Below are 21,718 nucleotides of genomic sequence, written 5' to 3' on the forward strand. Positions count from 1 at the left end.
GCTGATGGAACTGAAGCTGTTTCCTACCTAGCAAAGTATGCAATATTAATGTAAAGGTTTTGGGTAACAGAGAGCTACTTTAGTCTTTAAACTCATCCTGTATCACTGCTGTAGTAACGCCTTGGATTTATTGGCACCTCGCATCTGTCAGAACAGTTCCTGGTTATTACGCTGCATTGTTGTAGTTAAATTGAGAGTTGATAAACACAAATCTTCCCGTCCTTACCCTTCATCCAGAAGTTTTCAGTCGTGGCTGAACTTCATAAGTTATAATTCTTGTTTTTCTTCAGTTGGATCGTGTTATCATGATCCTTCTATATTAGAATATCTGTTCTGTAGCTTTCAAAAACTATGCTGCTCTTACTAAGAGTGAGTTTGTAATAATACTGTTTGGAGTAATTTGCTTCACCAGCACTCTGAGAATAAAGTTTAAAATACATATGCAACAAATGCACTATTTTTTTAATTTTTTTTTTTCCTTTCAAACAGGCTTTTAAATTTTCTTCTGTAGAGAAGCTGGACAATGTTCTGACTTTGTTATTGAAAAGCAAAATATCTACTTATGAATTCAGCCCATTCCAAAGTGAAGAGGAGCACCATCAGCAAACTAGTGAGTCACTTCTTATATGCATTGATTTTTATTACTGATGCTATGTTTATTACTTATAAATGTTAATAAGACAATCTTTAAGTATTTAAAGCCACTAGTGAAATGGAGGAATCCACAATAAAAACAACATGACCAGGAAAAATGGGAAAAAGAATTCTGTAAATCATTATTTCGTGACTCAGTACTATGTATCTATACTTGTCTGGGTGTTTCATCAGCTTTGGATTAACTGCAAATTGACAGCTTTACAGCTGAGCAAATTTATACTTATAGAGAAAACTGGCAATAAGAGACATGAGTAGTTGCCTGTACATTATATATTTTTTACTAATTTCTCTTCTGCAATACAATTTAAACTTCACTTTCTCAAAGTTTGATGACATAAAAAGAAAATCAGAAAGATTTCTCTATCTGAAGAGAATGGATGGCCTTTGAACTTAGAACAGCACTAAACTTCTCCATTCACTTTACTACCTATGCACTTAATAGTTTCTATTACTTCTGGCCAAAAGATAATTATATTATTTCTAATTAAAAAAAAAAAGGCATCCCAGTGAGTTAAAATAGGATTTGTCTATAAAGTAGACACACTACATGCACAATTCAGTAGTGTATCAACAGAGCTACTGTTTAGTACCAAATGGAGGGTCCTGGTTGAATTCATTAACCGTTTATTGGTTTGCAATAAACCAAGAGTGTGATTATTCAGCGTGTGTTTTGAAAGCATCATTATGATGTTATTTCAGATGTGTCTTAGACCTCAGCTTTTCTAAGAAACTTTTGGGGAAAAAAGGCAAGCCAAGAAAATGTGTTTCCCTTCTGAAATACTTAAGAAAGATGTGTTTCACTTGTTGCCCGACTCCTGTTTTGTGGACCTGGACTATGGTTTTGAGAGAAAATAAGCTCACTATAATCAAGTACAACTTAACACTTACTTCTCATAACGAAATATAACAAGTTTTGAAGGTTGCTCTACTGTGATCACTATCATGCTTCCTTTCCCTTTCAGTAAGGTTTCTTTGATGGTGGAATTCACCCCTCTGTCCTAGATAAACATGATTCCAGTTGTATTCTAAAAATGAGCTTAAATCTGAGTCTAGGTTAGTGGAAGCAAACAAGTATGGTGTTAAGTGAGGCACCTGTCCTTGACATTTTTCTGTGCAAGACTGCAGGATGGGGGTGTATAGGACGCATTAAAGAGTCATTTCCCATGTGAAACGTTAGTTCTGATGAATAAAAGATTTTCTGCTTCTCTAGTAACCAGTTAGATCTGGGCACGTTTTTGAATATTGAGAATAATGCTTATCAACCTGCAATCCCTCCCCGAAAGGCCTGTGCAGTTCAAGAGCAAGTTGACTGCTTGTGAGCTTGAGCCAAGTAGTGACCTTCTTAAAATGAATGGGTTTGATGTACAGCACAACAAGAAAATACAAAGTTAGATGCCTAGATTCTTCATGAAAGAAAGATGTGGTTGCAGAGCTGGAAGCACTCAGAATGTGGGAGGCCTAGGCTCTAATCCCCCTTCTCCCTGAAAGGTATGTAAACCCATGTCTTTGACTCCCTACAAGAGCATCCCAAACAGGTATTAGATATATCAGGTCTAATAGAGGACTAGCATCTCCTTGTTCAGCCATTTTTATAGCATTTTATTCCAAGCACCGTTTTTTTCTTTCAAGGAGACAATGTCAAAGAATGAAAATTAATTAAATACTTTGGGAAGGAAGTGAAGCTATCAGATGAAAAGCTCTTTAGCACTGAGATGAGTTTTTCTTGTATCTCTGAACAGGCAGATGAATCAGCCCTAATTTCATAATTCCTGTATGTGTTGCTTTTCCCTAGGGGTCAAAATAGGCTAACTTATGGCAGAAATCCAGTTGTCTCTTTTCAGGGGGAACACAGACACTTTGCATTGAGACATACTTGGTTGAAATAGAGGCATGTCAATAAGTCAGAGTACAGATATACTTTTAACTTCTCAGTGACTACCTGTGTGTGATTCTACGGGATTCCTGCCCACTTTCAAACTTCACTTCTAAAGGCTTCAAAGCCTGTTTGAACTCAGTAAAGAGAGCCTCTGATCAGACTTGGTATCAAATGCTTAGTTCATAAAGCTTTGCATATGTAATTTCCTCCAAAATCTGGAGTGAGTTTTTTGTGCCTCTAGCGTATGATGGACTGTACTTAATCTTCTGTCTTTCCGGTCTGGGTGTAAAAGCTCTAGTTTAATAATAATACCTCTACTCAAACGTAGATGCATTCCTTGGAAGCTAGATGCTTCCAAAGTAAAGATGCATTCCTTTCAACCTAAACACTAAAAAAAGTTTAAATCTTTTTAAACCTTATCCTTTGGAGACTGTTTCATGACTCCAGTCATTGGCATGACTACAGGAGGTCAATCTTCCAGCATGAGGCATAGATAAGAGAAACCTTTCTCTGTTTGGTTTTACCTTAATGGTTTACTTTAACTTTATAGCTAGCACATCAGGGTACAGCTGATAAATTGCTGTACTTGAGAATTCTCAATATGAACTCAAAGTGAACAAATAATGAAGATCTCATGATTGATTTTATTGGCTAACTAATGAATTGCATGGTTTGACTTCTCATAAAGTGTACAGCTGTGTGATTAAAAACTTAGGAGTGTAAAACTAAATGTAAAATCTAATAGGGAAAATGCACGTGATGTAATCAAAGAAAAATGCAATGTGATGCTTGCCTGTATTAACAATGGTTTAGATGAAGACATTACCAGATGCTTGTTTGCTTACATAATTTTTCAAGAGCCGCTCCCTTCCCCATAACAGCTGTTTAACAGTTTTTCAGTATGATGAATGCAGTACTTGCGAGAGGTCGGTGTCTAGGCTGGCAAAGTCAAGGTAGATGGCAAAGGTGCAAAAGCTCAACTGTGATACCATCTTACTTTCAGTGCATCTGTTAGAAATGTCTGAATAATCCTCTCAGCTAGCACTTCTTTGTTTGGTTCACTATAAAATGCATAGTTTCAGATTGCCTAATTTAAGGCAATCTTATAACTGTATTTTGTACACAGAATCTCACTGGAAATGCAATTTCATTATTCTAGGTGATAAGAACGAAAGTATGTACATGATATTACTATAGCTCTCACTGCGTGTTTCCTATCATGTACAGACATGATCATATTTATAGTATTTTTTCTTGCAAACCCTGAGGCTGTTTACCTGTCTTTCAGTTTCCATTTATTCAAATTAAGTTGGAGGCTTTGAGCACTTGATGACAGGCCTTATGTGTAGTTCCTTGCTTAATATGATCTTTTCTGAATGACTGGTCTGTTATACCCAGTCTATTATATCAATATAACCAGGTCTCATAAACGTGTGTGATTACCTGTCTCTATACTAACATATGTATATGCAAACATGCCTATAAATAAGATGCCCTTGGGGTAAAATCATCCATTGTTATTTCCCTGGGGTAGACTCAACTAGAATATTTTCAGTATTCCTATTTGGTTTAAATACTAATAAAAAAAAGCAAGATGTCCTGATAAACTTACCATAGTATCTAACAGAACCTGCTTAGGATAGGTATATCACTGGATATAATGATTTCTGATAAGGGAAGTTTTTCAAAAGGTGCCATGGATCACAAATCTGTATTCTGGAAATTTGAATCTCTTGCCATCTAAGCAAGGAGAATTGTTTGACCAGCACATCAGACTTTGTGAAGTTCCTTGCAATATGAAAACCTAGGGCTATAGCCCTGCAAGCACTTTAACATGTATGTAATATTCTTTCTCTGTGGGATCTCACTTGTTGGACTACATGCAGGAAGGAAATTACATCTCTGCCTAAATGGAAGCAATGATGACACTGTATCTTTACTTGTTGTTTGACCTCCTCTTAAGTTTGTCAGTATTATTAAAAAAAAAATTGATTTATAAAAGGCAGCAATTGGAAATGGTAAAAATAGAAATCTGTGCTGATTTTTTTACAAACCATAGTTTCTAATGATAGCCATTGGAATGTATTTTGCCATGCACAAGACGAATTTCAGTTGCTTGCTTTTGATGAAGTATCCTATTGTAATAGTTATTGTAGTAACCAAAAAGTAAATCGGAACTCTACCAGAAAAATGTTGTTGGAACTGCTGTATATGTAAAAGATTGTCAGAAATAAAGCGCACACTTCAGACTTGAACTGTGCCTTTTTTTGTTTAAATTGCTTTTTTTGTTGTTGTATGATATGTTTTATGTAGTTCTAAAGAAGATAAAAGTAACTGAACGTTATCAAAATATATTTAGGATTATGCATGGATATTACCTACTAGCAGTATATAAGAATTAAGATAAAGACTTTTATTCAGCTTACCAAGGGGAAGAATGTTTTAGTAATGAGTGATATTTAAAGAGATTATTCTGCAGTCTCTGAAGAGGAATACTGGAAGCCCAATCATATTAGAAAGCTAAACGCAGACTGAACAGAAGCCACTGAAAAAATACTGTGTTTAACAGCAGCATTAACTGAAAGACAGAGCCAAGGCATGTCTGGGATTTTTAGTGGTGGTGTCCTCCATCCCTTGTGGAAGCATGTAACGAAAGCTGGAGGTACTGTCCTGAATATTGTACATTCGGTACCAAACTGATTTCAGGGTACCCTGTATGTGTATTATTCCTTTATATTCTGGTAGTAGAATCCAGTCAAAACATACTAACAAATACAAACATATTTCAAAACTTTTCTTGAGCTTGGGAAGCTCTGATTCTGCTTTTGAATCCTCAGGTTTGGGAATTCTTGGTGCATTGATGCCTGTCCAAGAGATGGCAATTTACTTGGAGAAAACCTGTTTCTTTTTCCACTGTTAGTGAATTTTCCTTTTTTTACAAGTTATCTGTTAGTATTTCTCTGATTAAACTCAAACATCGAGGCTTATGAAAAGTCCTGAATTTACTCTTTTTGTAGAAAATACTGCTTTCTATCACCTAAGAGTGCTAGCAACATAACAAGTCCTATCCTGATTTCTGTAATTCTTTCTTTCAAGCTGAAATATCTGTCCCAAAAGAAGAAATAGAATCTGGGTTTTCAGCTGCTAGCGAAACAATGGGAGAAAAGATAAACTGGGGGAGAAGAAACAGATGGGGCTTTAAGTATTTCTTTGGTTTAATTGATATTGACACTGTAAAAGTAATTATAAGTGTCTATTTAAATTGCTTGGGAAAAGAAAGTAATGTCCTGTGTCAATAATTTGGGAAATAAAAGAAGCATGTCTTAAAAGATCTGCAGAAATATCACTGTAGGCTGTTCTGTTTGCTTACTGCAATTTTATGAAAATTCCTGCAGGCTAAGACAGTGCTACAATACAGTAATATTAGATTTTATGCTCTGGTTTATAGCTGAGGTGTTCCAGAATGCTCTGCAGAGAAGAGTAGAGAAGGGATTGTGGCAGAACAAAACATACAAACCAGCAATTCTCTCTTAAACTTGTGTATGTCAAACTTTGAGGCCAGTGCTTGCTTTTAATTAAAGTTAGTTGAAAGTTGAAGAAGCCACCTTAATGCATTTAAAAATATGCCACTTGGGCACTTTCTCTTTAACCTTTCCTTCCTGCTTATGATCATCAGCTAACTAGTTTAGCGTAGGTGCCAAACAGTGGCACCTTTTCTCTGTTAACATTCTTCTTTAAAGGACTGCTACTGCATAAAAGCTGATCACTTCTAGTTACCCTAATAACTGTTACTTTTGTTCAGTTCTATATATTTAGCTGAAATGTATCAGTTGTTCCAGTTTCACAGCTGATAAAAGTTCCAGCAATTTTCCCCAATTCAGTGTGACAAACTTGCAAGTTCAAGAATGGTATTTTCTGCCTGAAGCATTTGAGGCTTTCAAATAATTACAGCCTCTTCCTACTGTGTATAATACAGAACTTCAGTTAAAGCAGTTAAACACAGTATGGTGGAAATTTCTTTACAGTAGAACATCTAATTTGTCTTAAGAGCTCACTGAATGTTGTGAATTGGCAATTAAGTGAACAATTATAATTTAAAAAAAACCCAAACACAAATAGATCTTGCACTGGGTTATTCTTACTTGGTAATTTTGATAATGGTACCCTTAGTTGTCATTGACTTTTGCTGTAGAACCTGGAGGAAGGAGATAACTTCTTCACCTTTGTCAGGTGACTTGGGAGGGATTTAAATAGTTAGTGGTGCCTCTTTTCAGAATGAAGGCAAGAAGAAAGACCAGTAGGCTTCAATCATCTCTTTTGAGGTCATTAACCTTATTATATTTTTAATTAATTAAATACGTATTTAGGGGAGGAATTTCTGAGAGGTCAAGTCCAACAACATCTTTTTCCCCTCACTGCATGGGTGGCAAAGCCATTAGCTTATACAGGGCAGAGAATGACTACTGGTACCACAGCTGCAAACAGAAATGGGCATTGAAGTGTTACTGAGGTTGCTGAAGGAACAGCAGCCATCTCAGCTGTGGGTATAGCATTTACCAAGAGAGCGATCGTACCAGGGTGGCCTCAAGTAGTTCAATAGTTCGGAGTTTTCTATCAGCAAGACTGGGAAAGTTTGGCCCTTGAAGATTGCATCCTACTTCGTGTAAGTGCAGAGGGCGGCCCATTGTGTTGCTTGAAAAGGCTTTGCAAATCAAAGTGTTAAAAGCTGTCTTAAATTGGTGGAGCTCACTATGGTCATCTGATGGTCCTCACAATAACTTTTTGCCTTGTGTCACAACTTGATGGCACCAGGCTTCTGTTTCATGGGCAAAAGAAATTAAATCTGTCCATTTTAACCACTCAACACAGCCTTTGCATGCGTCTGCTCTAATAGGCAACCGATCCTGCACAACACTGAAGTAAGATGTGGAGGTCCTTCCTTTCTGAGAGTAAGACTGGTGGTGCTGTAGCCGCTGAAGATGATATGAGGTTAGTGCGTGCAGATTGAGGGCTTGCTTATTTTCTATATTATCGATATATCACCATATATTGATACCTGGAGAAGGTGTAGTTATGAGACATTTAGTGGGTGGAGGGGCAAGGTGACAAGTCAGAGGCTTCCTAATCCCAGCTGGTGACCTACATAACTAAAGGAAAAACAGTGCACATCTGTCTCTCTTGAACCTGAAGAATTCTTATCGTCCAAAAGTGTTGTGATAATTAAATGAAATGGAATCTCAAAGCCCAGGACCAATAGACAAAGCTGCATACCTGCTTTCTTCACAAATCTCTGGTGTTTGTGTGGCTCCCTCCCTCCGCACCATGTGGTACATATGAACCATCTGTGGGAGCAGCTGGTGTAGTCTGATGTCTGAAACTGTTCATGGCTGACTGGAATGCAGAAACAGCAGTCGTCGCGGCTGGAAGCTTTATCTTCCTACATTGTTCATTGCTGAATCTCTAACTCCGCAGCAGCAACTGGATCAATCTCATGCCTAGCATTAATTCCTTGAGGGGAAGGGAAAAGAAGTCTGAAAAAAGCTTTCTCCACTTCTAATCCCAGTCTTGTTAGTACCCAGCCTAGGCTGGAGATGGAATATTATCATGCCTAAAAGAAAGCAGCTGAAGTCCAAAGTAAGGTACTGGGAATAGTATGATGATGTGGTTCAACGATATTTGGATTCCTTAAATGAAGCGTCTCCCCAGGTGACTTCTTGAGTTAGAAGCCTGTATTTCTTGTCAACAGGGAAGAGTTTTTGGTTGTTCATTTGGGAGTAGGAACACCTGGCTGAGGAGAGCACAATGGTGAGTTTTGTTAGCTGGGATCGCCACCTTAGGGTGGTAGGACTGGTGTGACAGGAGTCAGCTATTTTCAGACAGCTCTTCGCTCTTAATGCATCTGTACAATAGGAAGCCCCAGAGGCCATGCGTGTGCTCACCTGACGTGCATTTTTTCTAGAAAGTGTTCATGTAACCACCCTACTGTATAAAGCTGTGTAGTTCCAATTTCTTCGCACAAGAAAATAGGTCTTTGGGTTCTGCTCATTTTGAGCAGAGTATAAGCACCAAGAAGTTCAGTAATGTCTGAAGGGAACAACTTGAAGCTTCTGAATGTGGCTGTATATTGTGTTTTATGATCATGTCTACTAGCTAACAGTGATACTACGTATTATGTTGCATGGCCTGGCAAAAATCCAGTGTTTTGTCAATACTGTATTTTGCTAAATCTTTGCTGGGAAGAAGAATGCATTCATGCAGTTGTGTTACTAAAAAGGAACTGTGTTTAATTTCATGGAAGGCTCATGGCTAAAAAAATCCGGTCATAGAACGCGCAAACTATGTATTCAGCAATACAAAATATTTCAGGCAGCCAATTTTACTCTGTGTTACTTGTAATAACAGTATACCAATAATGGTATAAATGTGATGATTTTGTTTTTCCCAGAGGATTCGATTCCTGTTAAAATTGCCATTATGCCATCATTTTTTGTACTACTAAAAGACTTTCAATTCAAGGGTCAATTATTCACTTATTTATCGATAATAAAGCCATATTTATTATAGAAATGGATTTCACCATAGTATTTAAATTTATCTGTAACAATAGATGTTGCAGAGAGAGCTCTTGAATGAACTTAGGAGATAAGTTGCATCGGGATTACAGAATTATTGTAACCTATGTTACTTGTCCTCTCTGGACTTGGGGTCTTTTGATGGCACTCCTGTCTGTTGCACCTGTTTTAAGCATGGGGCGGAAATTCGTACTGTGAAAGTCATTTGAATTACTCTGTGAACAGAACTTTCCCTTTTTTGCTCATTTTTGAAGTGGATGCCGTGAAAAGATAGAAAAGATGAAATTATTTATAATGACTGTCAGTAGATTCATGTCTCGAGCAAGAATTGTATCCTGGAACTAACACTTCAATAATTAAGTTCAGTCTTTAAATTTAACGCACTCCCAAGAAGATAACGTAATCCTTGTAGCTTCTTTGTTCAGAGATGCAATAGTGATGCTAGCATTGATGCTTGTTTAAAATTAACCTTTTTGGAAATTGCCTTTCAATCTGAGATCTCATTGGATCTTGTAAAAAAAGAAAATCCCTGTACTATTGAATAAAAACAGTCCTGCTTGTATCTGCGTATATGTATGGAATTTTGCTGCATCGTTGCACAAAGTTGCTGACTGATAGGTCAGTACGTAGCAGTAGCACTATCCTCAACGGCTCCTTCAGCTATAGTCGTAACTAGAACCAACATTTTGAGACAGTATGATTCTATAACAAAGCTCATGTAGCCCAAATAGTTGTGAAGATGTACAGGTCGGATTTATCTGAATACTCATTCTCAAAATAAGAAACAAATGAAACTATTTCTATCTCCTGTTCTTGGTGAAAGTTTTTTAACATGGTTTATGTGGTGTTAAAAACATTTGTTTCATGTATGTCTTTTTTGAGTATTATGTAAAAGATCTCACTACCAGTGCTGCTGTTTAAGTTTTCATACCTGAAGACAGCGTTTTTTTTCTGCTTACTGCGAAGAGTAATATAAAAAACAAGTTTGTTTTAGGAAATTGATTTATTGATTTTTACCATCCTCCATGGCTGGCTGAGGTATTTCATTTGTTAATGATGTAGCTCCTGCAATGTTCAAAGTATGTAAGTGTAGCAGTCCTGCTTGAATATCAAACCTAGCTACGGAGGAGTTGAGTGATGACCGGAAAAAACAGCTCAACTGCTAAGGAGCTGAAGGGGTTTTGGAGTTGGTTCTGGGATACCTCTATTTTGTGTTACTTTGAAAACTCAGGATAGGCTTATGAATACCACTGACTCTTTTTCTCTTTTATATTGATGAAGAAATCATACCATCCAGTCCATTGGTAATACATACTTGATTCCCCTTTCAGATTTGTAACCAATTGTTTCAGGCTTCATTAGCATGAGTGGAAATTCTTTTAGAGCATGTTATTAATACTTTGTTAAGGCTCTTTTTACTGACTGTATTTGACCTTCTGCTAACAGAATGCAGATATTGATTAGAGTTCATGTAATTTGCTCTTCTTTAAAATTACTGCTCAACACCTATTTCATTGCTGGACATCTCAAAAAAAAAAAAGCAAAAGACAGAAGCATTAAGAAAAGCAATTTGATGATGATTTGTGGATGTTTTTTGAAATATTAGCTTGGGCTTGGACACTTTTTTTTTTGTTTAGCTTTGATGCTGTCGTCCCAGCCTTAAAATTACTTGCGTACATTTTTACTGCTCATGTGACAGCTCCTTAAGTTGCTATATATTTGCCTCAGTCTGTGGTGGCGTTAGTTTTTCCCTGCAGTTAGCAAAGTATAGACAAAAATCATAAGTCAAATGGCTATACTCTGAGGTAACATTTATAGTTCTTCTAATTACAGAATTAAGTCCAGTTTGTGGAACTTCAGTTAAAATGTTGAGCGGTATGGAGTAAAGAAGTTGTGTGGCACCTGCTTCTCTCAAAAACCTTAGCTGCTATACAGTTTCAAGATTGCCCATTGTAACTCAAAGGATTTTAAAGCATGCTGCAAATACAAAGGAATATAAGCTAAAACACGTACCCTTGTTGATAGAAGCTCAGCCTGCCAAGGCTTCTAAAATAAGTGACTTGATTTACACAGGTGCTGTGTATTTACAGTTTCTTGGTTGGATTTTTGGTTGCCTGGTGGAAATAAAAGTCAGGCAACACTCTGTTTAAATATCAATTTCGGGTTGTTAATGTGACTTTCAACTAAAACGTAGTCCACTCAAATACCTTGTGTCAAAACAATATTGGAATGGGATAGTGGTGGAATATTCTTTGTCCAAAATGCAGTCAAGAATTGTCCTAACAATTTTTCTGGTCAGTCAGTACTTAGCTATGCCTATTCCAAGAACTATTCTTGTTCCTTGAATCCTTATATCTAATGGTGGGGTGAGGTTTTACTCTCTCCCATATTAACGTTTTGCAGGAGCAAACAGGTGGGGTAGGGGGGAAGGTACACAAATTCACAAATTGGCCACTGCTGAGCCAAATTTTAATATGTAGAAGAATGTAAAAATGAGAAAGTTTGTTAAAGACTTGGCAGCTAAGAGAATTCCAAAAGGAGTTATAACTACTACTTAGTCTTTTTTCCAGCGCACCAAGGGCTGAAAATGTGCTGGCTAGCCTGTAGGACAACTGATGACTGGGATGTAAAAGAGAACTCAAGAAAGCTGGAAGAAACTGTGTAGATTCCCAAGCTGTAGTCCTGGTTGGAAAGAGACTGTCTGGAGTTGAAAGAATCATGAAGTTATAGCAAAAATGGGCAGGTTGAGCACAAAGAAATTACCAGGACTAACTGGTATTCATTAAAAGCTCTGAGGGAATTTAAAAGTAAAACAGCTGGATTTCTAACAGCAGTATGCAATTTTTCAGTTCTGTAGTACTAGAAGGTGTAACTGTGATGCCAAAATCCAATTTCTCTGGGGACCTTGAGAACTAGAAGCAGGTTAATGTGTTGTCTCTGCCAGACAAATTAATAGAAATTGTAATGGAACAAATTTTCTGTAATATGAAGTCTTGCTTTATAGATTTCTTGTAGTTTTTTGTAAGAGTCAGCAAACCTGATCAAGACAATAATTGACTGGGCATGGGTGAATTACTGGCCAAAACCAGGAGGCAGACAGTTGGAAAAAACTTATGCTAGGGATACAAAGTATTCAGGGTAGTAAGGAGGAGGGCTAATTGGGAAGAGAAATGGGGGAAAGGCCCATGACATTTACTAATTATGCGGTAAAATGTCAGGTGATATTCATTGTAGGTGAAAACAAAGTGATGCAAGTGGAAAAAGCAGTCCTATGTTGTCATACAAAATGAGAGGCTTTGAGCAGGCTGTTAGCACTGAGGAATAAGACCATGTAGTTCCATGATAACATCAACTTGTTGCTAGGCAGCGGATCAAAAAGCAAATGAAATACTAGAAAAGGAATAGAGAACAAAACAGGACATAATTATGACAACGCATAAATTACATGGTTCACCCACAAGTTGAGTATCATGTGCAGCTCTTCTATCATCTCAAAATAGTTATATTAAAGCTGGAAAAGGTTCAGAAAAGAGCAGTGGAGGTGATGGAGTTGATTCTCTATAAGGCACAATCAAGTAGACTGGAGCTCTTCAAGAAAGAAATTCTGGGAATGAGTAAATCTCTAGAAGTGCAGAGAGGGCAGACAGGGACAGAGAATAAGATTAATTAGGGACTATCAATTGGACTAGGGAACCAAGCAGGAGCCAGGTTCAAAACAAACTAGAGGAAGCACTTCTTCACACAGTGGCTAGTAAAGACACTGCCAAAACTCCCTGAGGGTGCAAGAAGTTGATGGTGCCTGGGGCAGGCTGGATGCATACTTGGAAAAGAGATACACTGCGTGCTGATGTATAGACAAATCACTACACAACAAACCACAAGTGATTAGAAAGTAGAGTTTGAAGGCAGAGGGAAGTATTGTTTATGCTTGATCATTTTTTTTTATTGTTGTTGTATGTAACTTGTGCCCACTCTTAGGGTTAGAATACAGGACTATGCTGAAATGATAAACTGACTTCAGTTTAGCTTTGTCCCGGTTCTCCAAGGTGAAAAATAAAGTCTGTGATAGAAATGAATATCATGCTATTTCCGATAAATCCTAAAAACCGTTATCTGATACATTCATCTTTAAATTCTCTGATTTTTCGTTACAGGGATAAGCAAATTTTTGCAAGTCTCTGGTAGTCATGTGAATTTTCAGAAGTGTCTTTTAATATGAAAACATAGCACCATAAACCTATAAAAATGTCCCATTCAAATGTCTCAAATTAAAAATATTCCTAAAGCATTAAATAATATACACCTAAGCAAAAGCATGTCTTGGCTGTAGAATTTTCTTCCCCTTGCAAGAAAACTTATTTCTCAATAGAACTAAAGTGCTTTAAAATCCCTCTGTCAGAAAAAAATGAGATTTCTCAGTTATGCTAAAGGCTCCTTTATTAAAATATGTATGTGAATTGTAAAACTGTTAGCTGGAGGAATTGTTCTTTGGATGCCAGTTCTGTATTGGCAGTTTGATAACTGTGATTCCGTAGCACTAATATTCAAAGGACTTTTGTAGAAGGTGGTGAAAGGTGTTCTATAAAACCAAAACTGTTCTTTGTGAAAACTTTGTTTCCATATACAGATAGCCATTTCGAAGAATTTCCTACTCTCCTTCACTGTGCAGCCAGATTTGGATTAAAGAATCTTGCAACGTTTCTACTCAATTGTCCTGAGGCCACATGGGCTTGCAAAATAACCAACAAATACGGAGATGATCCAGCAAGTATTGCTGAGAAGCACGGGCACAGGGAACTAAGAAAATTAATCGAAGAATTGTCAGTAAGTCCATATGCTTTTTCATATGTCATCTATATGACTATGGGGGACTATGATGATGTACTACTGAGATCCCATAGTATCTCCTCTTGTAAAACCTAATATGTTGTAGTCCTTCTGTCTGAAAATACTATTGTACTCCTGCTGTCTCAGAAAGAGGGGTCAAAATGGGGTATAGCCGCTTTCTTTGTGCACTGTCATAAATGGAGATCAAAGTTTTTGTGCTCCTTGAATTTTAGGCATCTGATGGAAGGAGAACAGTGAATCAGAATTACCTCATGTGACCTAGCTAGATTGGTGCTTTCAGCGCCCAAACAATAGTTATATTGTAAGTAATTTAGCCCAACCGTCTAGAGTAGGAGATAAAGACTTCTTTAAAAGTCGCTTTAAAAGTGACTCTGAACGCTCTTAGCATTGCCACCCTTCAGCATCCAACAGAGAGTGGTTGCCCTGCCTTGGCTGTCCACTCCACTGTGAAGGAAGGCTAAATTTTACCACCCTTTGTTAGATGGAGTAAATCTTTCTTCAGTTGGCTATGCAGGAGGAGTTTTGGGCAATAGTTGCCTTTCCACATGAAAGGTAATAATAGAATAAAGGTCTGTGCATAGTTCTAGCAGGCAAATTATTGCCAATAAAATCTAACAGAATTGGCAGTATAAAAAGCAATATACTGTAGTAACATTTGAGAGCTTTAACCTATTTTAAGTCTTTATTGCGCTAACTGTAATATAAGCAGAGATGATAATTCTTGCCCTAGAGTTTTTAAACCCTAGAGAACAAATCAGGTAAATCATATATTGAAAGAAAGACAGGAAGTGAACACTGGCATAAGTAAGCCTATGTTGTGAAGACCTGGCACAGCTTTGCTGATGGTGTGATTTTTTTTTTTTTAATTTTTTTTTTTTTTAGTTTCTTGGTGTCAGACTCCATGTTCACAGACAGATGGTAACAACAGACATGAAAGAGGAGAAAATACAAGGAGTGAGAAAGCCAGAAGTTTCACTTTTCTGTTAACCAATCATCTTGATGTAACCATGGATAGACATAAGACCAAAGATGGCATTTGAAGAAATGTAAGATAATAGCTGTGTAGATTATGTAGGGGAGAATGGTTTGCATGATTAATGCAAGAAACGTAAGGGTAGTTTAAGGTAGAAAGAGCTATCATAAAGAATTGAAACACTGGCTGACTGAGGTTAGTTATTAAAATTCTAGAGGAAGGACATAGGGATAGGTCAAGTTTTTTCTTTGATACAGTTGGCATCTCATGTAAAAGCAAAGGAGAGGCACTGGGAAAACTGAAGTCAAGTTTACTGTGATCAGTGTTGAACCATGAAGATGGCTTTTGCAGTGTTTTATGAGCAGATTTTTTTTTTTTCAATGAGTTCAAGGGGAAGAAAATTGCAGACCCTAGAGCTTGAAAGTAAGGCATTTTGGTGGTGGTCAAGATGCTGAATGAGAATATGCTATTTAACTTTTTGTTGTTTTGAACAGCTATTGATACAGGCTGTAAAAACACTGAGGGAGGGAGGATATCTGCAAAGCAGGTATTTGTCCTTTTCTAATACTGTTAAAGAAAGATTATACCTAATTGAGGATGTGATCTGATGTCTTTCCTGAAGTGACAGGGAATATTTTCTTGCATTTACTGGACAATTAATCTGATCAGATCTCAAAAGCATTGCAGAACTTGTTCTGTTGATGGAGTGCCAAGAAGTGCTCTACAGAGGTGATGCTTTTACCTCAGTTTTTGATACTGTAGTTGAGATCAGATTTAACTGAAGAAAATGTGATCCTCCTTACCATGCAGTATAAAACTGTCCACAAAACCAGGCTGTCTTCCTCGATCAACACGTTAGTAATTTCACATTTAACAATTTCTAATTGCCGTAGTTGTCTCAGTCATCCTCAGCACTGGTCAGAGAGCTTCTGCCAGTAGCAGTCTGATGTATAAGGTCAGCTCTTGGAGCTTACCAGTTTGCTTTGAAGAGAATGGAACTGTGTTCCCCAACATCCCTACCTGTGGATCTGGCTAGATACCACCTTTGTATGGTCAGGTACCCCTGGTGGAACACACTATGTGTAAAGGATTGATAAGACTAGGCAGAATTGATAGAAGGTGATATTTAACTAAATTTCTTTTCTAAGGTGGTCATATGAGTCAAAGAGTTGAGCATGGAAACATAGTTTCCATGGTTAATTTATCATGTTTAATGATAATGATTAATTCCATGGGACATTTAGTTTTTACGCTAGTGTTGTGGAAACTCACCCTGGTGCACTTCAGACATGTGTCTTTGTTGTGCACCCCACAAGGGACTGGAGGCTTCAGAAAATGGGTAATTTTCTTTTTGTCCTTAGAAATGCACTCATATTCAACCTCATGTTATAGTTTGGAGCCTCTGTAAGAGGAAACATAAGCACACATGGTCCAGGCAGACTACAACTGATATGCATGGAGTGAGTACATTGCACTTCTATAGTCTTTTTACATTTTGGTAGACTTTGTTAGTGATGGAAGGCAGTATTTGTGAGGGTGATATATTTCACTCTAAAAAGTGTGCAAAGTATGTGCATACCTCTGATTAACTTTTCTTTTTTAGTAGGATTGTTAATTGCCCTAATAAAGTCTTAGTATAAAATTATCAATCTAAAACATGGATTTATAATGGTAACTCTGACTTTATACAGTGTAATTTTTCATTAAAGCGGTTCCTTCATGGTACATATCTGCTATTGTTTGCATGTAAACAGTTAACAGTAGTTGGTCTCTGCTCATGATGGCTGCTCTCCCAGGTGTGAATACTTATACCAGCACTGAAGTAAAAACAACTCTACTACTATTGTAAGCATGTGTAGTCTGGTTAGGACATGCAGTTGTACTACCCATTTTCAATTGATTCAAATGGCGTGCTTACTAATCCGACACAAGTAAAAATTGGAGCATGCTTCAAGTCTGCCAAATGTGTAATGTGGTATTTTAGAAATGTTAGCTCCAACTACTGGAAGAAAAATGGCTTATTTGTGTCCCCTGTAATAGTGCACTTAAGAACAAAAACACTTACTGTACTACTGTAATGGATGGGAATGTGGAAAAGAAATATTTGCATGGCTCTGAGCCAAGCAGAATTTAGTTTAACCACATCCCAGGAACTTCCCGTTACAGCTGGAGTATTGAAATTGCTCATTATTACAATAGAAGTACTCTTGTACTTGGCATACCTCTCACTGTTTTAAAATTGTTACCTGTGTTTTGTCATTCCTTTAAGGAATAGCCACAAAATGTACACAGTAATTCATGACTTCTATCTTAAAGAGCAATAGGGTTCCAGAAAAATGAGTGTATTAAAACATATGTTCAATTTGTCCAAAATCCTGGAAAGTGTCTTTCATTTGCCCTTGTGCTGGGCAATCCTTTGGGGAGTACGAATTCCCTGACACGGTTAGAGAGAGAGCAGCAAAGGAAGAATTGGCAGCACCACAGCTACTATTTCTACCTCCAAGCCCAGGGCTTTGCCGTGCAGCCTTCTTTGGTGGCTGGTGAGCAGATCTGTGCTCAGGGCTTTTTACCAGCTTTGCTGGTAATGCCCTTCAGCTCCCATGTCCAGCAGGCTTACTGGAAAGGTGCTCAGGGCTCCTTTGGCAAAAGTGAGCTGTAGGAGCTGGCTAACTTGCACACCGAGTCATCTGTACGGCACAAGTTCCCTGTCCTTGCTTAAAGGGAAAACCTCTTTTCTGGAACTGGACACCGACAGCATTGATGTGGGGAGTGTTATAGCCACAGAAGGCAGATCTGGAGTGTCTGGTGGGCATGCTGGGAGCTCATCTCCTGATTTGTGTCAAACCAAAGCACAAGGGAAGGATCACGTAACATGTGGCATGCTTCTGTTGATACAGCTGTATGAATGGGGGGGAAGAGATTTTCCCCTTTTTAGTACCAGTGTTATATGCAGGGTCATTAAATGCTAAAATATCACACCCCTTAAGAACCTGTATAAATGTGTGCTTCCTCAAGTGGTAGTGTCTGCCTTCTCTGTCAGAAATCCTGCCTTTCAAACACTCCTTGAAAATGTCTCCTTTGTGCTGAGGGAACACTGCAAAACTTGATCCATTTGTGTTAAAGGTACTAAATTGTTGGAGCTGTCCCTAAACGAGTCTTTAATGGGGATTATGATAAAGCTCGGTTTCAAATGTGCCAGCAGTTTACTAAGCAAGTTGTATTTTTCTTGCATTTTAGCACAAAGCCACCTAAATGGACATTCATTTCCAATTTCTACATGTTTCATTATAGTTTAGATTAACTAATTCCCTCTTCTACAGCATAAAAGAGGGATATCGCTTAACATTCTGCGATAACATCCTGAATTGTTACTTTGTCTTGTGATTTTATTCCTCTATAGAACCAAGAACTTGAATATTTTCCATAATTGCTTTTAGGTTGAATTGCTTGGATCAAGTGTGTGAATTTAAAACTAGTAAGAGACATTCAGTAGGAATACTAGCAGGAATCGTTGTCTCAGAGTATCTGAACAGGGGAAACAATGAGCCTTTTGAGTTCAGTTGATCCAGCTGATGGCTCAAACACCAGTAAGAAAGGCCAAAGTACTTTTGCCTTCCATTAGCCACAGGCTCCAAACATATCTTGCGGTCAGTTGTTACAGTACCCATGACAGGTAGTACCTTCTTAAGCCACAGTAGTTTGCTCGGATATCGGGGCCCCAAACATTTCAAATGTTTGTCTTTTGCATATGCTCTGTCCCTGAAAGCTGCTTTGACACCAGCCTGTTGTTCTTGTCACCAGCTGTGGTCTTCTAAGCCTACATAAAAGTTCCACCTCCAGAAAATAAAGGAATCACTTAAATGACGTTCTTATCCAGCACACAAAGGAAGACTTCAGAAAAATAGGTGAGAGAAAATTTCTAAGCGTTAAGTGACTAATGAAGGGAGTATGTTCAATTTGTGACCTAACCATTTAAAATTGGAGGTCGCACTGATAGCCAGTTTAGGCATTTATGCTTTGGTATGGGCGTAATTCTTTGTTCCAGCACTTTGGGTTGCTAATTTCTCCCTTCTTTTACTAAGAACTGTGCTGCTGAATGTGTGGTAGTCAAGAAGATTACTGTGTACCACTTGTAGTATACATCACAGTTTCTAAGAAAAATACAATTCAGAAAGTGTTTTATTGGTTGTGTGATGCAAATAACTTCTGATTGTTAGCTTTGGCCTTTAAAACAGATTCCTAGGGGTGACATAAATGTTATTTAAATATAAAAATTGAAACAGTCATTTCATGTTGCCACCACACAGCCGAGACAGCACAAATTCATTTTTATTTTTAAAATACCTTCTAACATTTCAGAATTGGTTGCCTGAAATCTAAGGTGGAAAATACAGGTTTACTGAGCTTTTTTAACCTGCCGAAGATCTGTGGCCGGGCCTGTGGCAATCCATGGCAGAACAGTGGGCTGATGGAAGAATCTTTATCCTCTGCCACCAGCAAAACTCTGTCTGGATTTCTTGTTTAGTATAATTTTCTGTCTGCCTGCTTCGGGCATCCCTTAGGCAGCTGTTGAAAATATAATAGGTATTTAATTCTGTATGTATTGCTGAAGTTCCTTTAGAATTGCATAGATTCGAATACTGTGTTCAGTTTTGGGCCCCTCGCTACAAGAAGGACATGGAGGTGCTGGAGCGTGTCCAGAGGAGGGCAACGAAGCTGGTGAAGGGCCTGGAGCACAAGTCTTATGAGGAGTGGCTGAGGGAACTGGGGTTGTTTAGCCTGGAGAAGAGGAGGCTGAGGGTAGACCTCATCGCGCCCTACAACTACCTGACAGGAGGTTGTAGCGAGGTGGGTGTTGGTCTCTTCTCCCAAGTAACTAGCGATAGGATGAGAGGAAATGGCCTCAAGTTGCGCCAAGGGAGGTTTAGACTGGACATTAGGAGAAATTTCTTTACTGAAAGAGTGGTCAGGCCTTGGAACAGGCTGCCCAGGGAAGTGGTTGAGTCACCATCCCTGGAAGTATTTAAAAGACGTGTAGATGAGGCGCTTAGGGACATGGTGTAGTGGGCATGGTGGTGTTGGGTTGATGGTTGGACTTGATGATCTTAGAGGTCTTTTCCAACCTTAATGATTCTATGATTCTATGGTTGCGACAATGCCCTGGATGGGCCTTTCACAAGAAGCTTGTTTTTTTCCAGAAGGGAGAGTTACATCAATTCCTTTCTAACTCTGTTCAGGTACATCCTGCAAAGTCTAGATAGTTACCGAGTTCACTGCTGTTAGCAGTTCCCTCGATAGCAGAGAGAAACATAATCATACAGGGGGTCATAATTTTCACTCGGAGCCTGTTTTATGGAAGACACATGTTTTAGATAAGTTGGGGGGGGAAGTTTTTGTTTCTGAAATGCCAAACTGTGTTTTTATAAATCTTAACAAATGTGAAGGATGGGCAGGGATGTAGGTTGGCAAGTAATTCCTCATTGTATACCTCTCTCATCTCTCTCTTATTTTGAAGTGAATGGTTGAACCAAAATACAGAATTTCTTCAAGTGTCTTCAACTTGATGAAATAGAAGAGAATCTGCAAAAAAGGTGTATTGTGGAAATTGAGGGTACTTTTTTCCTCAGTCATTTATGCAAAAAGAATCTTACCTGGCTTTGTATCTACTATCGCGAAATGACAATAAATCTTTAGACGGCAGGAATCCCTTCAACAAGGATTCTCATGATTTGCTAGGGAGTTCTAGAAGCTCATCAGGAATCAGCTTTTTTGAACACAGAAGTGTTATTCTTACATTTATTTTTAGCTTTATGTTTCCATAAAAGGCTACATGATATGGCATAGCTCCCCAGCATGAAATTAATATATTTTTAAATCTGGTTACAATATCTTCCTGAGATATTAATTTTCTGCTTGGGAAGGACCACGCTTAGAAAGATGAAGTGGACATATATTAAAGAATCTTAAATGAAATTAATCTGATTGCTATCAATATTTCTTTAATTACTTTAAATGCTACTGTAGTATTGCACTGGCCCATAGCTCGTTACTTTCAAATAGCTGGAAGAGTATGTGAAAGAGAAGAGGATTAGTCTTCTGAAATTTGTGCTACTCCACTAGTGATTCCTTGGTGAAGCCTGCTGGGATTTTATTCTTGCCACAATATTTTAATGTTCAGAAATGTTGGTTACATGCATCCTTTGGTACACTGGAAGTTACTTAACTGAAATGAATAAGCGAACGTATTCTTTGATACTTTTTTAGTGACTGGATATTCACAAATCAAATTCTTAAACTTCTTGAGAAATTGGAGCTAAGTCTTGTGAGCTTCTGCCAGCTGACATGCAAATGTTATCCTACGATTTCCATCAGATGTTTGTTCACTGGGTTCTCTTTCTTTTCCAAAATAGCTTGTGGAGAGGCTTCCCATTATCAGCGCTTTGTGTCTTATGTTTAAGATTTGGTTTGGGGAGTTCATTATTTTTATTTTTACTGGCTGACAAGGTTTCCCTCTTCTCTTTTTCACATGTTCTCAAAGACATGCTCCCTGTAATAACACCTTGCTGGTATCTACTGCCTTTTGAGGTCAGACAATTTATGTTTTAGTGAAGAGGTAAGGTACAGACTGAGCACAGAAAAGAAGCTTGGCTTTAAGGAGAAAAGGCTAGATTTCTCATTTTTAAAAAATCACAGTCATTACACTAAACACATTTTTAAATTGTCTATGTAGACTTTTATTCAGGCTAGAACCTTGCACCTTAACTGTGATTAAATCTTCTGTCATAACTATGC

At 37.9% G+C, this 21,718-nt stretch overlaps 1 protein-coding gene across 2 annotated transcripts in view; it reads left to right on the forward strand.

Moving 5' to 3' along the window:
• The window catches only part of BANK1 (B cell scaffold protein with ankyrin repeats 1), a 157,213-nt gene that overhangs the window by 52,476 nt on the left and 83,019 nt on the right, over positions 1-21,718 (forward strand). For both annotated transcript variants that reach the window (XM_075149623.1, XM_075149624.1), the window contains 2 exons: positions 490-610; positions 13,733-13,929. In XM_075149623.1, coding sequence (XP_075005724.1) covers positions 490-610; positions 13,733-13,929 — 318 coding nt within the window. The remainder of the gene's footprint in view (positions 1-489; positions 611-13,732; positions 13,930-21,718) is intronic.

Source organism: Calonectris borealis, chromosome 4, assembly GCF_964195595.1.
Source record: "Calonectris borealis chromosome 4, bCalBor7.hap1.2, whole genome shotgun sequence".
Lineage (NCBI taxonomy): Eukaryota > Metazoa > Chordata > Aves > Procellariiformes > Procellariidae > Calonectris > Calonectris borealis.